The sequence below is a fragment of the Triturus cristatus genome, chromosome 4_1, assembly GCF_964204655.1.
Source record: "Triturus cristatus chromosome 4_1, aTriCri1.1, whole genome shotgun sequence".
Classification (NCBI taxonomy): Eukaryota; Metazoa; Chordata; class Amphibia; order Caudata; family Salamandridae; genus Triturus; species Triturus cristatus.
In genome coordinates, this window is record NC_140585.1 from 554,322,405 (window position 1) to 554,340,020 (window position 17,616).

The window sequence follows — 17,616 nt, forward strand, 5'->3', positions numbered from 1 at the left end:
TTCACGTCCTAATGATCGTTGAAATGTACTTTCCCATCCACGTAGTGTGTTTGTGTGCTTTTGGGAGGGTGTTCATAAGCTGTCCGGTCTGCATAGAGTGTCCATTCAAGCTGTAAAGCCCGCCACGCTGACAGCTCGAGGTTTGTTGGTGGCTTCTCGTCCCATGCGTGTTACCTTGTGTAGCTGCGAGTGTCCGGCGCGGGCTGCTCTCGGCGCTTGAATCGAGCCTGGCAGATGAGAGGAGTGTCTCGGAGTGCACAAAGAAATCAGCAGCTAGCAAGTCCAGCCCACACCACAGAGTCGCCGTTGACGTGCACGTCTTTGGTGCAATGCGAATTATCCCTAGTCATTCAGTCAGTGCTGACAGGATGAGGAGAACCACCGAGGTTTCCCACCATTGCCATAACAACCGGGCTCGGCGGCACGGTGAGCGTGTGCCACAGACACCCGCGAACAGGGAGAGCAGCTCCCGGCTCAAGAACACAGGCAGACCTACCTGGGCGTGCAGTCACCATTGCCTCCTGCACAGGGAAAGAAGGCAAAGTTTAAAGGGACAGTTGCATCCTTCAATGGGGATAGGGCGGTACATGTAAGCCTAAAGTGGTGCTTACAAGCAATGGCTAGTAGTTTACTAATAGTGACAGATCCCATGTGCAGGCCAGGGCAACCCCCCTCCCCCATCTGCCTCTTATGCGGGCAGGGATCAAAATGCATGAAGAATAGCCTTATGCACTGAGCACGACTGTCCCCGTGTATTGCCGCGTTGCTCAGACACGAGGAGGCCCCAGTGTGCATGGTGAGCTGTGAGCTGTCTCCTGCATGTGAGAAAGCAGAGGCAGCATGCCCTACCGCCCTGTGAACTGGAGTACCACAGGCGCAGAGACCGTGGCATGCTGGTACACCCAGTCTCGCTCATGACACAATCAGGGACACCCTGTCCACAGGTGGAGAGTCCCCCACATCACAGGATGTGACAGGGGGATTCCCGTGTGAGGCAGGGAGACCCCGCGTACAGTGGAGCCTCCCGCCCTGTCTCCCCGCCCCCTCAGGGGCCATGCGTAAGGTGCAATCCAGGGGCGGGCGCCGCACGCACCCGCCCGCCGCAGCCGCCGCCACACAATGACAGGTGCCGGTGGATGCTGATCTGGGGGCTGGAGAGCTGAGTGCGCTGCTGCTCCTGATCGGACGGACACTCCTCCCCTGCTCAGACTGCTGCCACATCCCAGGCTGTACACATACACTGCTGGCAGAGGAGAGGCAGGGAGCCGACGCTGGCGGACACGGCGCACAGCACGGCACAGCCGCGGCAGGAGCTGCCCTCTACCACAGGAGCTACCCTCCACCACAGGAGCTGCCTTTCACCACAGGATCTGCCCTGCACCACAGGAGCTGCCCTGCACCACAGGAGCTGCCCTCCACCACAGGAGCTGCCCTCCACCACAGCAGCTGACCGCCTTCCCAGCAGCACAGGCACGGCTCTCTAGCGTAGGAGCCGCTCGTCTCCTGCACGGCTGCGGAGCCCTCCCCAGCAAAGGAGCTGTCCTCACCCACGGGAGCTGTCCCCTGCCGCGGTATCAGCTCGTTTCCGGCACAGGCGCTGGTCCTTCTTCCGAACCTCCCATCCCTTCGCCCAGCAACTGACTTCCCCTCTGCAGCAAAGGAACTAACCCTCTCCAGAATAATAACTACCCCCTCTCCAGCACGTGAGCTACTGCCCTTCTCAATCACAGGGGCAGGAACTCCCCTTCCTCCCGTCACAGGAGCTGACCTTCTCCATCACAGGAGCCCTCCTTCCGTCACAGGAGCTGCCCCTCTCAATCACAGGAGCTCTTCTCAGCACCGGAGCTGCCCTTCTCCATCCCAGGAGCTAGCCTCGTCCTCCTGCGGTGCGCTGCCCTCGGTGACTGCGAGCAGACGTCTGTTTCCTGCGCTCCTCTCTGGTGACACCGGGGACAGCAGAGCTTGGGTCCTCAGGGAAAAAAGTCCGAGCCCGCGGGAAGGAGAGCAGAGCGGCAGCAGGGACCGGGGACTCTCCGCCATGGCTCGAGAGAACGGGGAGAGCAGCTCCTCCTGGAAGAAGCAGGCAGACGACATCAAGAAAATCTACGAGTTCAAGGAGACCCTGGGAACGTGAGTAACGAGCTGGGTGCGTGGCGCCCACCCCTTTCCCTACCAGACCTGGGACTCCATCAGCCAACTTTGTCATGCCAGTCCCCCTCCCGTGCCCCGCCAGCCCTCATGCCAGTGAGCGCGGGTACTTCCTGGTTCACATACCATGTCTCACTCTGCAGTCAGTCCATCCAATGAATCCACTTTCTCCAGTTGCCTTGTGTCTACCCCCTTTGTGCAATTGTGCGTTCGTGTGTTAAGAGCCGATGCTGGGCATTAGTGCAACTTCTGGCGGCGCACAGGCTACGCAAAGCTCAGATATACAGCTACTAGCGGGCACAGGGCTCACAGCGCACTCACTGCTCACATATACAACTGGGGCCACAGGGCTCACGGCTCACTCACTGCTCTCATAAACAACTGGGGCCACAGGGCTCACGGCTCACTCACTGCTCTCATAAACATCCGGGGCCACAGGGCTCACAGCTCACTCACTGCTCTCATATACATCTGGGGCCACAGGGCTCACAGCTCACTCACTGCCCTCATATACATCTGGGGTCACAGGGCTCACGGCTCACTCACTGCTCTCATATACATCTGGGGCCACAGGGCTCACAGCTCACTCTCTGCTCTCATATACATCTGGGGCCACAGGGCTCACAGCTCACTCACTGCTCTCATATACATCTGGGGCCACAGGGCTCACAGCTCACTCACTGCCCTCATATACATCTGGGGTCACAGGGGTCACGGCTCACTCACTGCTGTCATATACATCTGGGGCCACAGGGCTCACAGCTCACTCACTGCTCTCATATACATCTGGGGTCACAGGGCTCACGGCTCACTCACTGCTGTCATATACATCTGGGGCCACAGGGCTCACTCACTGCTCTCATATACATCTGGGGTCACAGGGCTCACGGCTCACTCTCTGCTCTCATATTCATCTGGGGCCACAGGGCTTACAGCCCACTCACTGCTCTCATATACATCTGGGGCCACAGGGCTCACTCACTGCTCTCATATACATCTGGGGCCACAGGGCTCACAGCTCACTCTCTGCTCTCATATACATCTGGAGCCACAGGGCTCACAGCTCACTCTCTGCTCTCATATACATCTGGGGCCACAGGGCTCACTCACTGCTCTCATATACATCTGGGGTCACAGGGCTCACGGCTCACTCACTGCTCTCATGAGGCTCGTGATATAAAACGAATGATGGTCCAACCTTAACTTTCCACCGAAATGGCAGCAGGTTGATCAATTGGAGGCGCATCGCAGGTCATTGTTCGTGTTTTGGCTAGGGATGAGTGGCCTCCGAAATGAGGGACACGTGTACTCTGTGGTACACGCCATGAACAGGGCTGGAGTGGTAGGTCTTTTAAATAATCCTGCGTGGCTACCTTACCATCTTCCTGCTCCAGCTGCCTCTTTACGTTAACTACGCATCGGGATGTTTACAGTGAGATGAAGTCATACCTCAGAAGTCAGTCCCTGACTTCGGGTTGAAACGTCCCACCAGAATGAATGCGTGATTGAGTGGTCTCTAGATAAGGTGCCCAAAAGGCAAGGGCGCAGATCAATGACGTAACAGGAGCAACGGCGACAGACGTGTCTCCCAACTACCAGTGTGCTGGAGCCAAAGTGCCTTTCACTACACCTGTCACTGTACTTTAGGCATCACAGTCACAGTGCCTCCTTCCCACACACCTTCCGTGAACCCCTCTTCCACACAGCTACTCGCTCACACACACAGCTTCAGAGTGCGGGCCTCCCCTCCACACACAGCTTCCACAACGGATATTCCCACCTCCAGACATACCATCGCAGCCTCCTTCAACTCCACACACAACTTCCACAATGCCTGCCCCGGCGTCCACACAGCTTCCATGGCGCGTCTCCCACCACCCACAGCTTGACAATGCCTGCCTCCACCTTCACACACAGCTTCCATGGTGCATCTCCCACCACCCACAGCTTGACAATGCCTGCCTCCACCTTCACACACAGCTTCCAGAGTGCATCTCCCACCACTCACAGCTTGACAATGCCTGCCCCGGCGTCCACACAGCTTCCAGAATGCACCTCCCACCACTCACAGCTTGACAATGCCTGCCTCCACCTTCACACACAGCTTCCATGGTGCATCTCCCACCACCCACAGCTTGACAATGCCTGCCTCCACCTTCACACACAGCTTCTAGAGTGCATCTCCCACCACCCACAGCTTGACAATGCCTGCCTCCACCTTCACACACAGCTTCTAGAGTGCATCTCCCACCACTCACAGCTTGACAATGCCTGCCCCGGCGTCCACACAGCTTCCATGGTGCATCTCCCATCACTCACAGCTTGACATTGCCTGCCTCCACCTTCACACACAACTTCTAGAGTGCATCTCTCACCACTCACAGCTTGACAATGCCTGCCTCCACCTTCACACACAGCTTCCATGGTGCATCTCCCACCACCCACAGCTTGACAATGCCTGCCTCCACCTTCACACACAGCTTCCATGGTGCATCTCCCACCACCCACAGCTTGACAATGCCTGCCTCCACCTTCACACACAGCTTCCAGAGTGCATCTCCCACCACTCACAGCTTGACAATGCCTGCCTCCACCTTCACACAGAGCTTCCATGGTTCATCTCCCACCACTCACAGCTTGACAATGCCTGCCTCCACCTACACACACAGCTTCCATGGTGCATCTCCCACCACTCACAGCTTGACAATGCCTGCCCCGGCGTCCACACAGCTTCCAGAATGCATCTCCCACCACTCACAGCTTGACAATGCCTGCCTCCACCTTCACACACAGCTTCTAGAGTGCATCTCCCACCACCCGCAGCTTGACAATGCCTGCCTCCACCTTCACACACAGCTTTCATGGTGCATCTCCCACCACCCACAGCTTGACAATGCCTGCCTCCACCTTCACACACAGCTTCCATGGTGCATCTCCCACCACTCACAGCTTGACAATGCCTGCCTCCACCTTCACACACAGCTTCTAGAGTGCATCTCCCACCACCCGCAGCTTGACAATGCCTGCCTCCACCTTCACACAGAGCTTCCAGTGTCTCAGTTCCCCACCACACAATGTACACAGTAACTGTCCCATTCCACACACAGCTTCAGTCTGACTCCACCTCCACATACAGCTTCCACATTACCTGCCCCTTCCACTCACAGCCTCACAGTCTGTCTCCAGATACAGCTTCCACAGTACCTGCCCCTTCCACTCACAGCCTCACAGTCTCACCAGATACAGCTTCCACAGTTCCTGCCCCCTTTCACATGTAGCTTCCAATGTCCTAATCCCCCTCCACATGCAGATTCCACTCTGCAACCCCATAACAGAATCGCAGCGTGCCCCACTCCACACAATATTCCACAGCCCCTGTCTGACATCATTTCCAAAGTGCTGCCTCCTTCAACACACTACAGAGCAGCTACCACGGAGGCTTGAAGACAGGGGGACGGATGCTGCTAGGGTCTGGATTTCCGGAATCTGATGCACTGATTTCATCGATAAGCTTCAGGTAGTTCAAAATGCTGCGGCCAGAGCCCTTCTTAATCTCCCCAAGAGGGCCAGCATCAGGCAGTACCTTCGTAACCTGCACTGGCTACCGGTAAAAGTGCGGGTGAAATGTAAGTCCTTGTTAATGACACATGCTGCCCTCCATGGGCTCGGCCCGGCGTACCTGAGGAAGCAATTTCAGTTCAGTGCTCCAAGGGAGCTTCGCTCTGCCACATTGCTGATGGCCTGCTCTCCCAGGTTCCGCCTTACAAGGGTAGGTGCACCTCCCTTTCTTATACGTCGGCGGTGGCCTGGAATCAACTCCCTCTTGACTTACGCCGCCTTAAGGATCCTATGATTTTTAGGAAGAGACTTAAGACTTTCTTTTTTAATTAAGCTGTCTTCCCTTTTTTTTTCTCTCTCTCTTCACTCTGGGCTGGCGTCAGGACACTCTTCTGAGTAGCTGTGCGCGTTATAAAAATGCTAAACCAAAACATAACATTGGCCTGTGCCCTACCCACAATTAGTGATTGCACATTGACAATGCTAGTTTAATAATGCTGGGCCAGCAGCGGCATTTCAAAAGATCCTCTTAGCATTGGCTGTTGCCAGAACCTGGGCTGCCTGCAATGACCCACCAGCGAATTCTTGCTATCCACGCCCTGCTAACAATGTACTCAGCAGTACCCCCTCAGCCAGGCCCTACCAGCAATACCGTGGGGATTCTCTAAAGGGGATTTTTAGTAGAGGAACACAAGGGATCACAGATAAATTTGGCAGGGCGATCCCACAAGGGACAGTCATGAAGATGTGTACATGTGAGTTTTATAACTAAACTTTTATGCAAATTGAACAGTGCTATGGTCTGTGTGAAAGGGCACGGTATTTGAAGTGTCTCAATCACTGCCATTCTCCTCTTCACACCACTCTCCTGCAGGCTCTTTGTTAAATATTTACGTTTACACTCTTATTCTCCTCATATCTTTTTGAAGCACTCAATCTGCATATCACACACCTCACTGCTTTCCTCTTCAGCACCCTGTTTCAGTTCTCTCTTGTAAGTGCTTCGCTTCACCAGTCCCCCACACATAAAGGATCCTCTCACCTCTACGCCCTGCGTTTTCTTTAACTTTTGCCCTGTCAATATTTTGACGTACAGCTGTGAACCTCCTTTATGCTTGTTTGCATATAATCACAGTTACAATTTGCACAACTGACCATTGCTCTGTGTGCTCTGCAGAGGTGGCAAGGTATGGATGGGCATGTATCCTCGAAACCCTTTATGACCACTGACAGGCACTGGGATTACTTTGTGCTGCATTCGCCCTGAACACCCCAGCTCTAAGTCTTGGCACACCCAACATCCTTAACTCACAGTTACATAGGAAAAACTCTTTTCACACTATGCAATACAACTGAGTAATCTGTTGCATGAAAAATAGCAGAAAAACCTCATCTTGGTGAAAGCAAATACTCGTATGGAATAAAAGAGTAAGTAAAACATGAGATGCGAATGGGAGCAGGATCGCTGTTCCCAGGCTGAGGGCAGTGTCTGTTTTTGATGGCTGCAGACGTCGCCGGTGGTGGCGCACACTGGGGGCCAAGATATTTAAACGTTGGGACACTGGCCTGATCAGCCCCCGCACCCACGTCACTGGCAACACCTTGCAAACCACGCTCTCGTGCCAGTGCCATGTCACCAATGCCATGTTAGCAATATCATACTTTGCCATCAAAAATACTTCCCTCGAAAGCGATGCGGCACCTTTTTCACAAGCGCGCAGAACAATGTCCTTCCAGCATCCCCTAAAAAGCAAACTGGCCGGCAGCGGCGAACTCAACAGTGATAGCCGCCCAAGCACACCTCCAGTCTCAGCCACGCGCGGGTTCGGTGGCAGTGGCGAGTGATAGCCGCCCAAGCACACCTCCAGTCTCAGCCACGCGCGGGCTCGGTAGCAGTGGCGAGTGATAGCCGCCCAAGCACACCTCCAGTCTCAGCCACGCGCGGGCTCGGTAGCAGTGGCGAGTGATAGCCGCCCAAGCACACCTCCAGTCTCAGCCACGCGCTGGCTCGGTGGCAGTGGCGAGTGATAGCCGCCCAAGCACACCTCCAGTCTCAGCCACGCGCGGGCTCGGTGGCAGTGGCGAGTGATAGCCGCCCAAGCACACCTCCAGTCTCAGCCACGCGCGGGCTCGGTGGCAGTGGCGAGTGATAGCCGCCCAAGCACACCTCCAATCTCAGCCACGCGCGGGCTCGGTGGCAGTGGCGGGTGAGAGTCGCCCAAGCACACCTCCAGTCTCAGCCACGCGCGGGCTCGGTGGCAGTGGCGAGTGATAGCCGCCCAAGCACACCTCCAGTCTCAGCCACGCGCTGGCTCGGTGGCAGTGGCGAGTGAGAGCCGCCCAAGCACACCTTCAGTCTCAGCCACGCGCGGGGTCGGTGGCAGTGGCGAGTGAGAGCCGCCCAAACACATCTTCAGTCTTAGCCACGCGCGGGCTCGGTGGCAGTGGCGAGTGAGAGCCGCCCAAGCACACCTCTAGTCTCAGCCACGCGCGGGCTCGGTGGCAGTGGAGAGTGATAGCCGCCCAAGCACACCTCCAGTCTCAGCCACTCGCGGGCTCGGCGGCAGCAGAACACTTTCGTACTGAGGTGGCAAAAAACTTTTCACGTGCTTCCCGCCATTTCGCTGAAGCGAGGGTTCCACACACCTGGAGCCTGCCCTCAGGTCCATGGTAATGACTTGTGAGGATGGGCGCTCCGTACTGACGTTGTCCTCCAGTTGTCTGTTAGTGCTTTCTCTGACAACCCCCTGCACTCTAGTCTACCCCAACAGACGGCCCCAATTGTCACACGCTTCTCTATAGGTGCATTGTGTTGTTAGTGTGGCTGTGTGGTGTGCTGTTTGTGGCAGGCACGTGGCCATCTACTGTTATTGCTGAATTCTGGCCTGCGACCTGTGCAGTGAGGCATCCCCCTCGCGCCCTGCCCAGCGCCAGGCATCGACGCTGCTTCTGACTAATTCACCCTGACTCCGCTCTGCTGCCTGGAGCCGGTGCAGTGTCTATTCATAGCCCCGCAGTGCGCGGCCGAGGAGGCCGGGCGCGCGCAGCCGCCGAGAGCTCGCGGCGCCTTCGTTTCTTAATTAGTCAAACACTGGAGGATTTGGTTTCCTTCCTAGCTTGTTTGCTGCTCTGGGTGATCGAGTGGCAGGGTGCTTTCATGTTAAGTAGTTCGCTGGTCTTTAGAGTTTCCCCGGGTCCAGCCGATGCGTTCAGTCCGTGCAGAAAGAAGTGCAGGTGGTTCCCAGAAGCGGAGGTTCAGGGCGTCCTGTCCGCTCAAGCCGTGCGCGGTGGCCTGCTGATCGGGACGCGCGCTCTGTCTTCGCGGCAGCAGGGACTTTTTTTAACACGTGTTTTATTTTCTTTCTAGGTTACTATATGTTGCATAACTTCTGCTTTAAGGCCCGCAGAATCATAAACCGTGCGTCCGCACCTCACGTTTCCTCCTTTAAAAAATGACGAGTATTTCTTTTATTTAGGAAGATCAGGCCAACAGGTGTGTCGCGATGCATATTGCTTTTTCAGAGCCATACATATGCGGATCAGATTCTTCAGACAAACAGAGATAGTGCCTACTTCCAAGATGTACACTGATGGAAGGATCCACTATGCCATTACTCTGTTGGGACTATAAGTAATACAGCCTTGGAGTACAAACGCAGCATTCAAGATAGACCTAAGGATTAATAGGATAAATAATTTGATTTGGATAATTGTGGCCCTGAAGAAGCGACATGTATCGTGAAACACTGCTGACCTAAGCTTTAATTAAAGTACAACAAATTTGGAATTATTTTGTGTCCGCAGGTTTATTTGATTGAAGTATTAAGTAAAATTATACCTAGCTTGGCAGAGTGGTATTACAAAGGGTCGAAAATCGTCTGTCTATTACAATGATTGCCCATTTGTAGGAAATTCTTTGGGGATGCCTGCTTTGTCAATTAGGGTTATGTTTGCATTTATCTATAGAAGGTGTGATAGCTCCCTTGCCTTTGAAGACGTTTTTGTTGTTGTTGAGATTTATATAGGGCAAACTCGACCTGAATGTTTCAGAGTGTTGAATGACTTTATTCGATATAAAAAATATCATAAAAGTATATACATTATAAGGTCATCCAAAATATCCAATATTAATACAGCATAAGCATTAAAAAATATAAAAAGTAGATATATACAGATAATAAGCCATTATAGCAGAGACGGATACTCATATGTCTCCAATAGCCAAACTCTTATGAGATCTTAGCAGTTTGGTTCGAATCGACCAGGCACACCCCAGAAATTTGGCTACCCCGCAAACCACCATCAGGGAAGAGACATCGGTTAGGAGAAAGCGAAGTGCCACCCTGTAATTCTCAAAGCCCAGATTCCTACAAATAGGTCTGAGCCACTTCCTCCTAGCCGCCCTGTAAATTGGGCATGCAAAGAGGAAGTGAGGAATGGATTCACTAGGGGCAGGGCACCCAGGGCAGTCAGCAGATATTGGAGTCTGACAATTCCAACCAGCTACCAAGGAGTTAAGTGGGAGAGTCCCAAACCTGAGCTTCATATAGAGCATTCTATCACAGGGGCATTGAATATAATCCAGATATTGCTCGGATTTTGCCACCAACTTGTGCTCAAGGAACTGGTTGGTAAGAGTACATCTCTTGGGATTTCTAGCTTCCTTACCCTTCACCCAGACCCAATATGCTTTCTTGATGACTTGTTTTGCCGGTGGGGTCTGATTGAGCCATGCCTCCCCATAGCCAATATCTGTCACCAATCGCTTTAAATTGCAGACCCATTTGATCTTGTTGCCTGTGTTTAGCTTAATGATCTCATCCAAGGCGTCGGCATAGGTAGCCAATTCAGGGGTGCGTCTCAAGCGGACCCAAAAAAGCAGTGGGCGTAATCTTGCAATATCCCTAATGGAGTGTTTACCCAAATCCATACGGTGTGGTAGCAAAGGGGTGGAAGTAGGGAGAGAGACCAAACCTCTCAAAAAGTGGTTCTCTGATTTCTCCAGATCACATGAGTTCTCAAACCCCCATAGCTCCGCTCCGTATAGTGCTGAGGGTAAAGCCTTCCCATCATAGATCTCAAGGGCCGCAACAATTGGTCTGCTAAAGGAGAGCCGCTGTTTCCTTAATATAGCACCTGCCACCCTCTTGTGATTGAGGAACATTTTGGCTAGATGGTCCTTCCATTTCATCGACTTAGTGATCTTGGTGCCCAAATAATCAAAGGAGTCTATGATGTCTAATGGCGTGCCATTAAGTGAAATATCGTTCTTGAAACGTTTAGAAGGGGATAGTGTCATTAGTTTGGTTTTAGAAGTGTGTCGCAAAACTGACAGAACCTATCAAGCAGCTTTTGGAGGCCGCTTGGGCTTTTTGACATCAAAAGGGTGTCGTCGGCAAAAAGGAGGGTTTTCTCCCCGGCCAGGGCTGGGGCGTCTGAAGGAACCTCTCTCAGATAATCAACCACCCCGTTTATAAAGAGAGAAAACAGGGTTGGGGCCAGCACACAGCCCTGGCGAACTCCCCTGTCTACCGCCACCCTGTCTGTCAGCTGACCCTGGTTGCCCCACCTGATCTTTGCATAGTTCCCCTCATGGAGGCGCATGATGATGTCCAGGATCAGAGGTAGAAAGCCCAAATTAGACAGCACCGACCAGAGTTTGGATCGAGGGACCAGGTCAAATGCGGTCTTTAGGTCGATAAAGGCCAGATATAAACTGCCTTTCCCAATAAGAACCGCTTTCCAGTAGATCGTAAAAAACCGAAAGACCTGGTCCATCGTACCCACCCTGTGTCTAAAGCCCGCCTGAAGGTGTGAAAGCACATTGGCTTCATCCAGCCAAAACCTAACCCTCATAAGAAGGACCCTGCCAACCACCTTCTGAATTACATCAATTAGGCTTATCGGCCTATAATTGGCGGGCTCCTCCCTATTCCCCTTCTTGAATATGGCTACCACTTTGGCGCCTTTCCAGGAGTCCGGAACAGGATGACCTCTAGCAATTAAATTCAATATAGAAAGAATAAAATCGGCCCAAATTTCGGGGTCATGAAGAAGGAGATCGCCCAGAATGCCATCCGGGCCTGCCGCCTTCCCGTATGACAGCCCTGAGATGGCAGAAGAGACCTCACTAAGCTTAAAAAGATCCAATGCACTAACAGAGACAGGGATCGCAGCTGTTGGGGGACCTCAGAGAGTGGGAGGGGCTTGTCGCTGATCAATTGTGGATGGCGATTAGCCTCACTATACAACCTAGTGAAGTGTGTGTGCCACTGTTGCGAAGAGATATGGTTGGGGATCGAAGCCTCTCCCATGCGGCTACCCTTATCAATAAGTTCCCAAAACAGCGTGGCGTCCTGCATAAGAGCTGCGGATCGAAGATCCTGCCAGTGTGCTTCCTCCCATATACGCTTAGCTAACTCAATTGTCTTAGCGTACTCTTTTCCTGGCATGCCTAACAAGAGAAATGTTGTTGCTTTGGAGGGCTACAGTTAGGTTACGTCTCTTCTCCCTGCATTCCCTAGAGTACCACAGGTTAATAGGCCCATTAGTTGGTTTATAAGTGCGGGACTCAGGAATGGTAAGAAGGAGACCCATTTTATCAATAAAATCTTGATAATAATGTGTGAGGGGGGAATTCTGTGCACCCATAAGGGGCTTTTGAAGTAAACCAAGCTCCCAGGACTTCTGCTCTACCAAGGTTCTTATTTGGCACAGTTTATCCTCGTCTTGTGCAACCTTGTTCCATTTAAGGCATCGATTACAATATCAGTTTTGATGCATTAGCAGGTTTGGAGGCCGACCAGGAGTTGTTTAGGAGCATACACAGTGGATTGTGATCACTATCCTGGGTTGGTAGGATTTCCATATCCACTAAGTCATGCCAGAGCCGTATGTCCAGCAGGATGTAATCTATCCTAGACGGGCAGCTAGCTCTGTTGTATGTATTAGCCCCGCACATATCGGAGCGTGACCTGCCGTTTACGGCTCTGAGATTATGCTCCAATGTTATAGCCCTTTGAGTCTACTTCTTAATTGGAGCCAAGCTGAGAGGAGGCATTGCAAATTTAGTATCCTGATCGCCGGTACCCAGAACATCCACAGTACAGAGAGGTTCATAAGTGCAATTAAAATCTCCCGCCACAATAGCAACTGAGTTGGGGTTAATTTTGGATAACTCTCTCTCTAAAAATACTATGGTTGGAGAGGATTGAGCCCCCGGAGACCCTCTAGCATAGACTTTAAAAATTTCCAATTTGAGACCATTTTTAGGGCCTTTTATCGTCAAATGTAAAATATCATTCGAGGGGGTTAGATGGAAGGACGCTACCCAGTTTAGACAAACATTTATCCAAATATGGAGTCCCCCCGCTGGGCGGCCTTTCCCTGTTCTCGTGGCTGGAATAAAATGGGTGGCAAACCCAGGCTTGTGGAGGGGGACCGTGCTCCAAGTTTCTTGGAACAAGCAGATGTCTTGGCCATCTATGAATGTATTCCACTCAGGGAGCAACAGTCTTTTTTGTAGCCCAGCAATGTTCCAGGAAAGGAAGCGTAGTGGCCCTTGAGTGTTATCTGTAGTTCCAATGCCTCCTGTGCTTGCATCACTGTTTCAGAGTGCTTTACATGAGCACCAGTTGCTTTACAGATGACACATTCATTTTGCAAGGCATGGGGAGATGAAATGATTTGCCCAGAATCACAGGACATTGAGTGAGGGCCGAGACTCGAACCCGGTTCCCCAGCTTTGAGGTCGACCGCTCTAGCTGTTAGGCTGCATTCTCTACCCCCAGTGGCATAACGATAATTGAGGGGTTCCCCCTGCAAGGTACTTGGAGGGGCCCCCTCCGGACTCTGTCAGGAGCTCCCCGGCCGAAGTGCAGTGCTGAGGGGGCCCCCTGGAGCTTGCCCCCCCTCACTGCAGGGGATGCAAGGGCCTGTGTTACGCCCCTGTCTACCCCAAAGTTAAAGACCTTATTCAAATGAGGGGCCAGAATTGAGCAGATGCACTGATAAAACACGTTGGTGAAGCAATCAAGGCCTGGGCCTTTGTTTTACGGTGGTCTATATCTCTGTTTCTCTACCTCTGCTCACTGGTGTAATGAAACTGGAGGGTCCTCCCTGCAAGGCACGTGGAGGGGCCCACTCCGGGCTCAATAAGGAACTCTGCAGCCAGACTGCTGTGCTGAGGGGGCACCCTGGAGCTTGGGTGCCCCCCTGCACCGCGGGGGCTGCGGGGGCCTGGGTTACGCCCCTGCCTCTGGTTCTTCTAGAACATCTCAATCATGTTGTGTCCATGTGGGCAGCTGTAGGTCTTCGAAGAAAGTTGTAAACTAGTTTATAGATCTTTCTATGGATATTAGTGATCTGGAGTCTAGAAGTTTGTCAGTTTTTGTGGCCTTCTCATAAAGACATTATTTGAGTCTGAGAAATGCCTTCTTAGATTGAGCTATGAGTAGCACATTCATCTTACACTCCAATGTTATTACATCCTCAATGCCTTAATGGGGTGATTCTTAACCTGTGGACCGGGGACCTATGGGGGTTTACAACACTTACTCAGGGGTCCGCAATTGCTTAGAAAATTAAATGGTAGTAACTGATTAATAAGGTACATATAAATAAAGAAGCAAATGCCCAACATTCCTATTAAAATTCTAATTTTAATTAGATTTGTTTATATATGTGAATTAAATAACATATTTCATAATTTGTGTATTTGCTTCATGAATGCTTGTTTCTGTATTTTTCTGCATTGTTTTGTTGTTCAAATAATGGGAATTTCTTACTCTGGGGTTCACAGATTCCAGTAATGACTCACTTGGGGGTCCACAAATTCCAATACTGATTTAGTGTGGGTCCCTGGATTCCGGCAATGATTGAGCGGGGGTGCACAGAAGTCAAAGGTTAAGAACCACTGCCCTAGACGAACTGTATCTTTGTTATCATTGTGATGTTTCTCTGCAGTTCTTAGATGATTATCTAGTTTAAATCTTATCAGGGTCAAGTTACGCCTTTGTTCAACCATGACTGCTGATCCATTTTCCTCCCAAACCACCTTGAAGATGTCCCATAGTGTTTCTGTCCTGCCCGCTAGTGTGTCTGGAAAAATATTCCTCAATTTGTTCCTACAGTTCATGCTAATTCATTCTGTCTTTTAGGAGATTAATATCAAAACACTAATTGCCTCTGGCTTACAAACCACTGCTTTGCAGTGCTGGGACACGAGCAGAAGTTATGACGAGGCTTGCTTCATTCTGTCTGTTCATTTGATCACGTTGTCCAAACTTAGCATTACGTCAGTCCTCAAACATCTTCTGTGTGCAGGAAATGAAAAGTACATTCTTTCTCAAGTGAGCAAACATTTCTCCAAACATCAAAGACTCCCAATTCAGAGAAAGCCCTGAGCAGAAACATTCACCCCCCTCCGCCACCTTGTTTGCCATCGGAGTGTCTGTCTATGGAGGAGATTGGGCTACATTTACGAACCACCGCCATAATCATTTTCCTTTTTGTATTTCCCTAACCTTCTCTGCTGATCACCCTCTTAATTATCACATATTTTTCTTGTTCATTGACTTTTGTCACCTCTCTCTTTTCATAGGACAAATCTTTTTGCACCACGACCAGCATTCCATTTACTGATGAATGAGAGATGGAAATGACCTATGCACCAGCGTCATAAACTCATTAATGAGTCTCTTAGGCAAATATATATTAGCGGATTTCGAAAGAAGCGCTGCTCCACAAATCTTATGGTGTTTTGGTGGACAATTGAATTCCTTAATATTCCAGGTCAAACGGGGCTCTAGTTTGGTTAGGCGTGCCAGTCTCCCAGCGCCAATTCATATCTCCTACTAGTCTTGTAGCAATCTCTTCTGTGACCATTTCCTTCATATTTATACCAAACTGGTGATTACACAGCTGCTGGGCTCCAAAAAATGTAAACGTTTTGTAAAAGACCGTGAGCGGTGGGGCAGCAGCGGTGGATCGGGTGAGGACACAGGCAATGGGGAGTGGCGGCAGCAGCGGTGGATCGGGTGAGGACACAGGCAATGGGGAGTGGCGGCAGCAGCGGTGGATCGGGAGAGGACACAGGCAATGGGGAGTGGCGGCAGCAGCGGTGGATCGGGTAAGGACACAGGCAATGGGGAGTGGCGGCAGCAGCGGTGGATCGGGTGAGGACACAGGCAATGGGGAGTGGCGGGAGCAGCGGTGGATTGGGTGAGGACACAGGCAATGGGGAGTGGCGGGAGCAGCGGTGGATCGGGTGAGGACACAGGCAATGGGGATTGGCGGCAGCAGCGGTGGATCGGGTGAGGACACAGGCAATGGGGAGTGGCGGGAACAGCGGTGGATCGGGTGAGGACACAGGCAATGGGGAGTGATGGGAGCAGCGGTGGATCGGGTGAGGACACAGGCAATGGGGAGTGGCGGCAGCAGCGGTGGATCGGGTGAGGGCACAGGCAATGAGGAGTGGCGGGAGCAGCGGTGGATCGGGTGAGGACATAGGCAATGGGGAGTGGCGGCAGCAGCGGTGGATCGGGTGAGGACACAGGCAATGGGGAGTGGCGGCAGCAGCGGTGGATCGGGTGAGGACACAGGCAATGGGGAGTGGCGGGAGCAGCGGTGGATCGGGTGAGGGCACAGGCAATGGGGAGTGGCGGGAGCAGCGGTGGATCGGGTGAGGACACAGGCAATGGGGAGTGGCGGCAGCAGCGGTGGATCGGGTGAGGACACAGGCAATGGGGAGTGGCGGGAGCAGCGGTGGATCGGGTGAGGACACAGGCAATGGGGAGTGGCGGGAGCAGCGGTGGATCGGGTGAGGACACAGGCAATGGGGAGTGGCGCGAGCAAGGTAGCTAATATGGAGCTTGAATTTGGGGAATAAACAATAATAATAAAAAAAAAAACAGAAATGCCAGAAGCAAGAAGTGGGAATTAGAGAGCTACACGGATACAGGGGCGGAGGTTTGTAGGGAGCAGAGGCGCAACTAGAGCCAATTTTCAGGGGGGGGCTAATTCCTCAAGCAATATGCAGAGTGGAGATGCAGGGGCTCCAAGAAGGGGTAAAAAAAGACAACAAAGACCCTTTAACAAGCAAATGGTTTTTTAAAGACCTGTGAAGTACTCCGGTGCGACTGTGTGTGTGCCCGGGAAGCTGTCTCAGCCCGGAGTGCCACACACGAGGGGGATGGGGCTGAAGCCCTTTCAGCCCAATGGGCGTTGCGTGCCTGGTAGGGAGGAAACAAGTTACAAAAAAAATGCTCTGTCCTGTAGTGCTGAAAGAGAAAGTGCTGAAAAAAGGAACAAGGTAATTCCTTAAATGTGAACAGTGGAAGGACACAAGTCCACCAATCAAAAGGGTGAAAAGAGGCAATGCTCCAGGGGAGGGAGAAGCACTAGAAGAGGAAGGCCAGCCATCAAGAAAGAAGCAAGCAAACGAGGATCTCAATAAAGTCCTCCAATGGGGAGCAGTGGGTGGATTTTAAACCCACTGTAAGTTTTTAGTAACATGGAAATTCATAACTTCATATACTACAATAGCGAGATTTGTGGAAGCCTTTTGTATGCTATATAAAATCTTTTACCATAACATAATACGTATTGCAAAGAATGGCATAACAATGTTGCATAACTTACCCTGATATTTTAAACTGTACAGGATCACAAGAACCATTTCAGCTTAAACAACATGAAAGGGAGGTCAAATCTGCTCTTTCAAGAGTGACATAACTTTATGCAGGTTATGTCTTGAATGATTGACAGAAGACAGTGAGAAGGGCATCTTTTTAGGCATTTTTGACGACTTGTTGGACAAATAGATAAATGTGTAAGCTAAGATTTGGACAGGTGCACCACGGACTTCAACAGTTAAAATCACACAATCCCTACACCGTTCTTTTCCCATGG

General features: G+C 51.7%; 1 protein-coding gene across 1 annotated transcript in view; it reads left to right on the plus strand.

Annotated features, from left to right (window-relative positions):
• The first annotated feature begins 1,118 nt into the window (after window positions 1–1,118).
• Window positions 1,119–17,616, plus strand: part of CAMK1D (calcium/calmodulin dependent protein kinase ID) — a 1,392,645-nt gene continuing 1,376,147 nt past the window's right edge. The window contains exon 1 of the mRNA XM_085652873.1: window positions 1,119–2,130. Within this exon, the coding sequence (XP_085508999.1) occupies window positions 2,039–2,130 (92 nt within the window). The 5' untranslated portion in view covers window positions 1,119–2,038. The remainder of the gene's footprint in view (window positions 2,131–17,616) is intronic.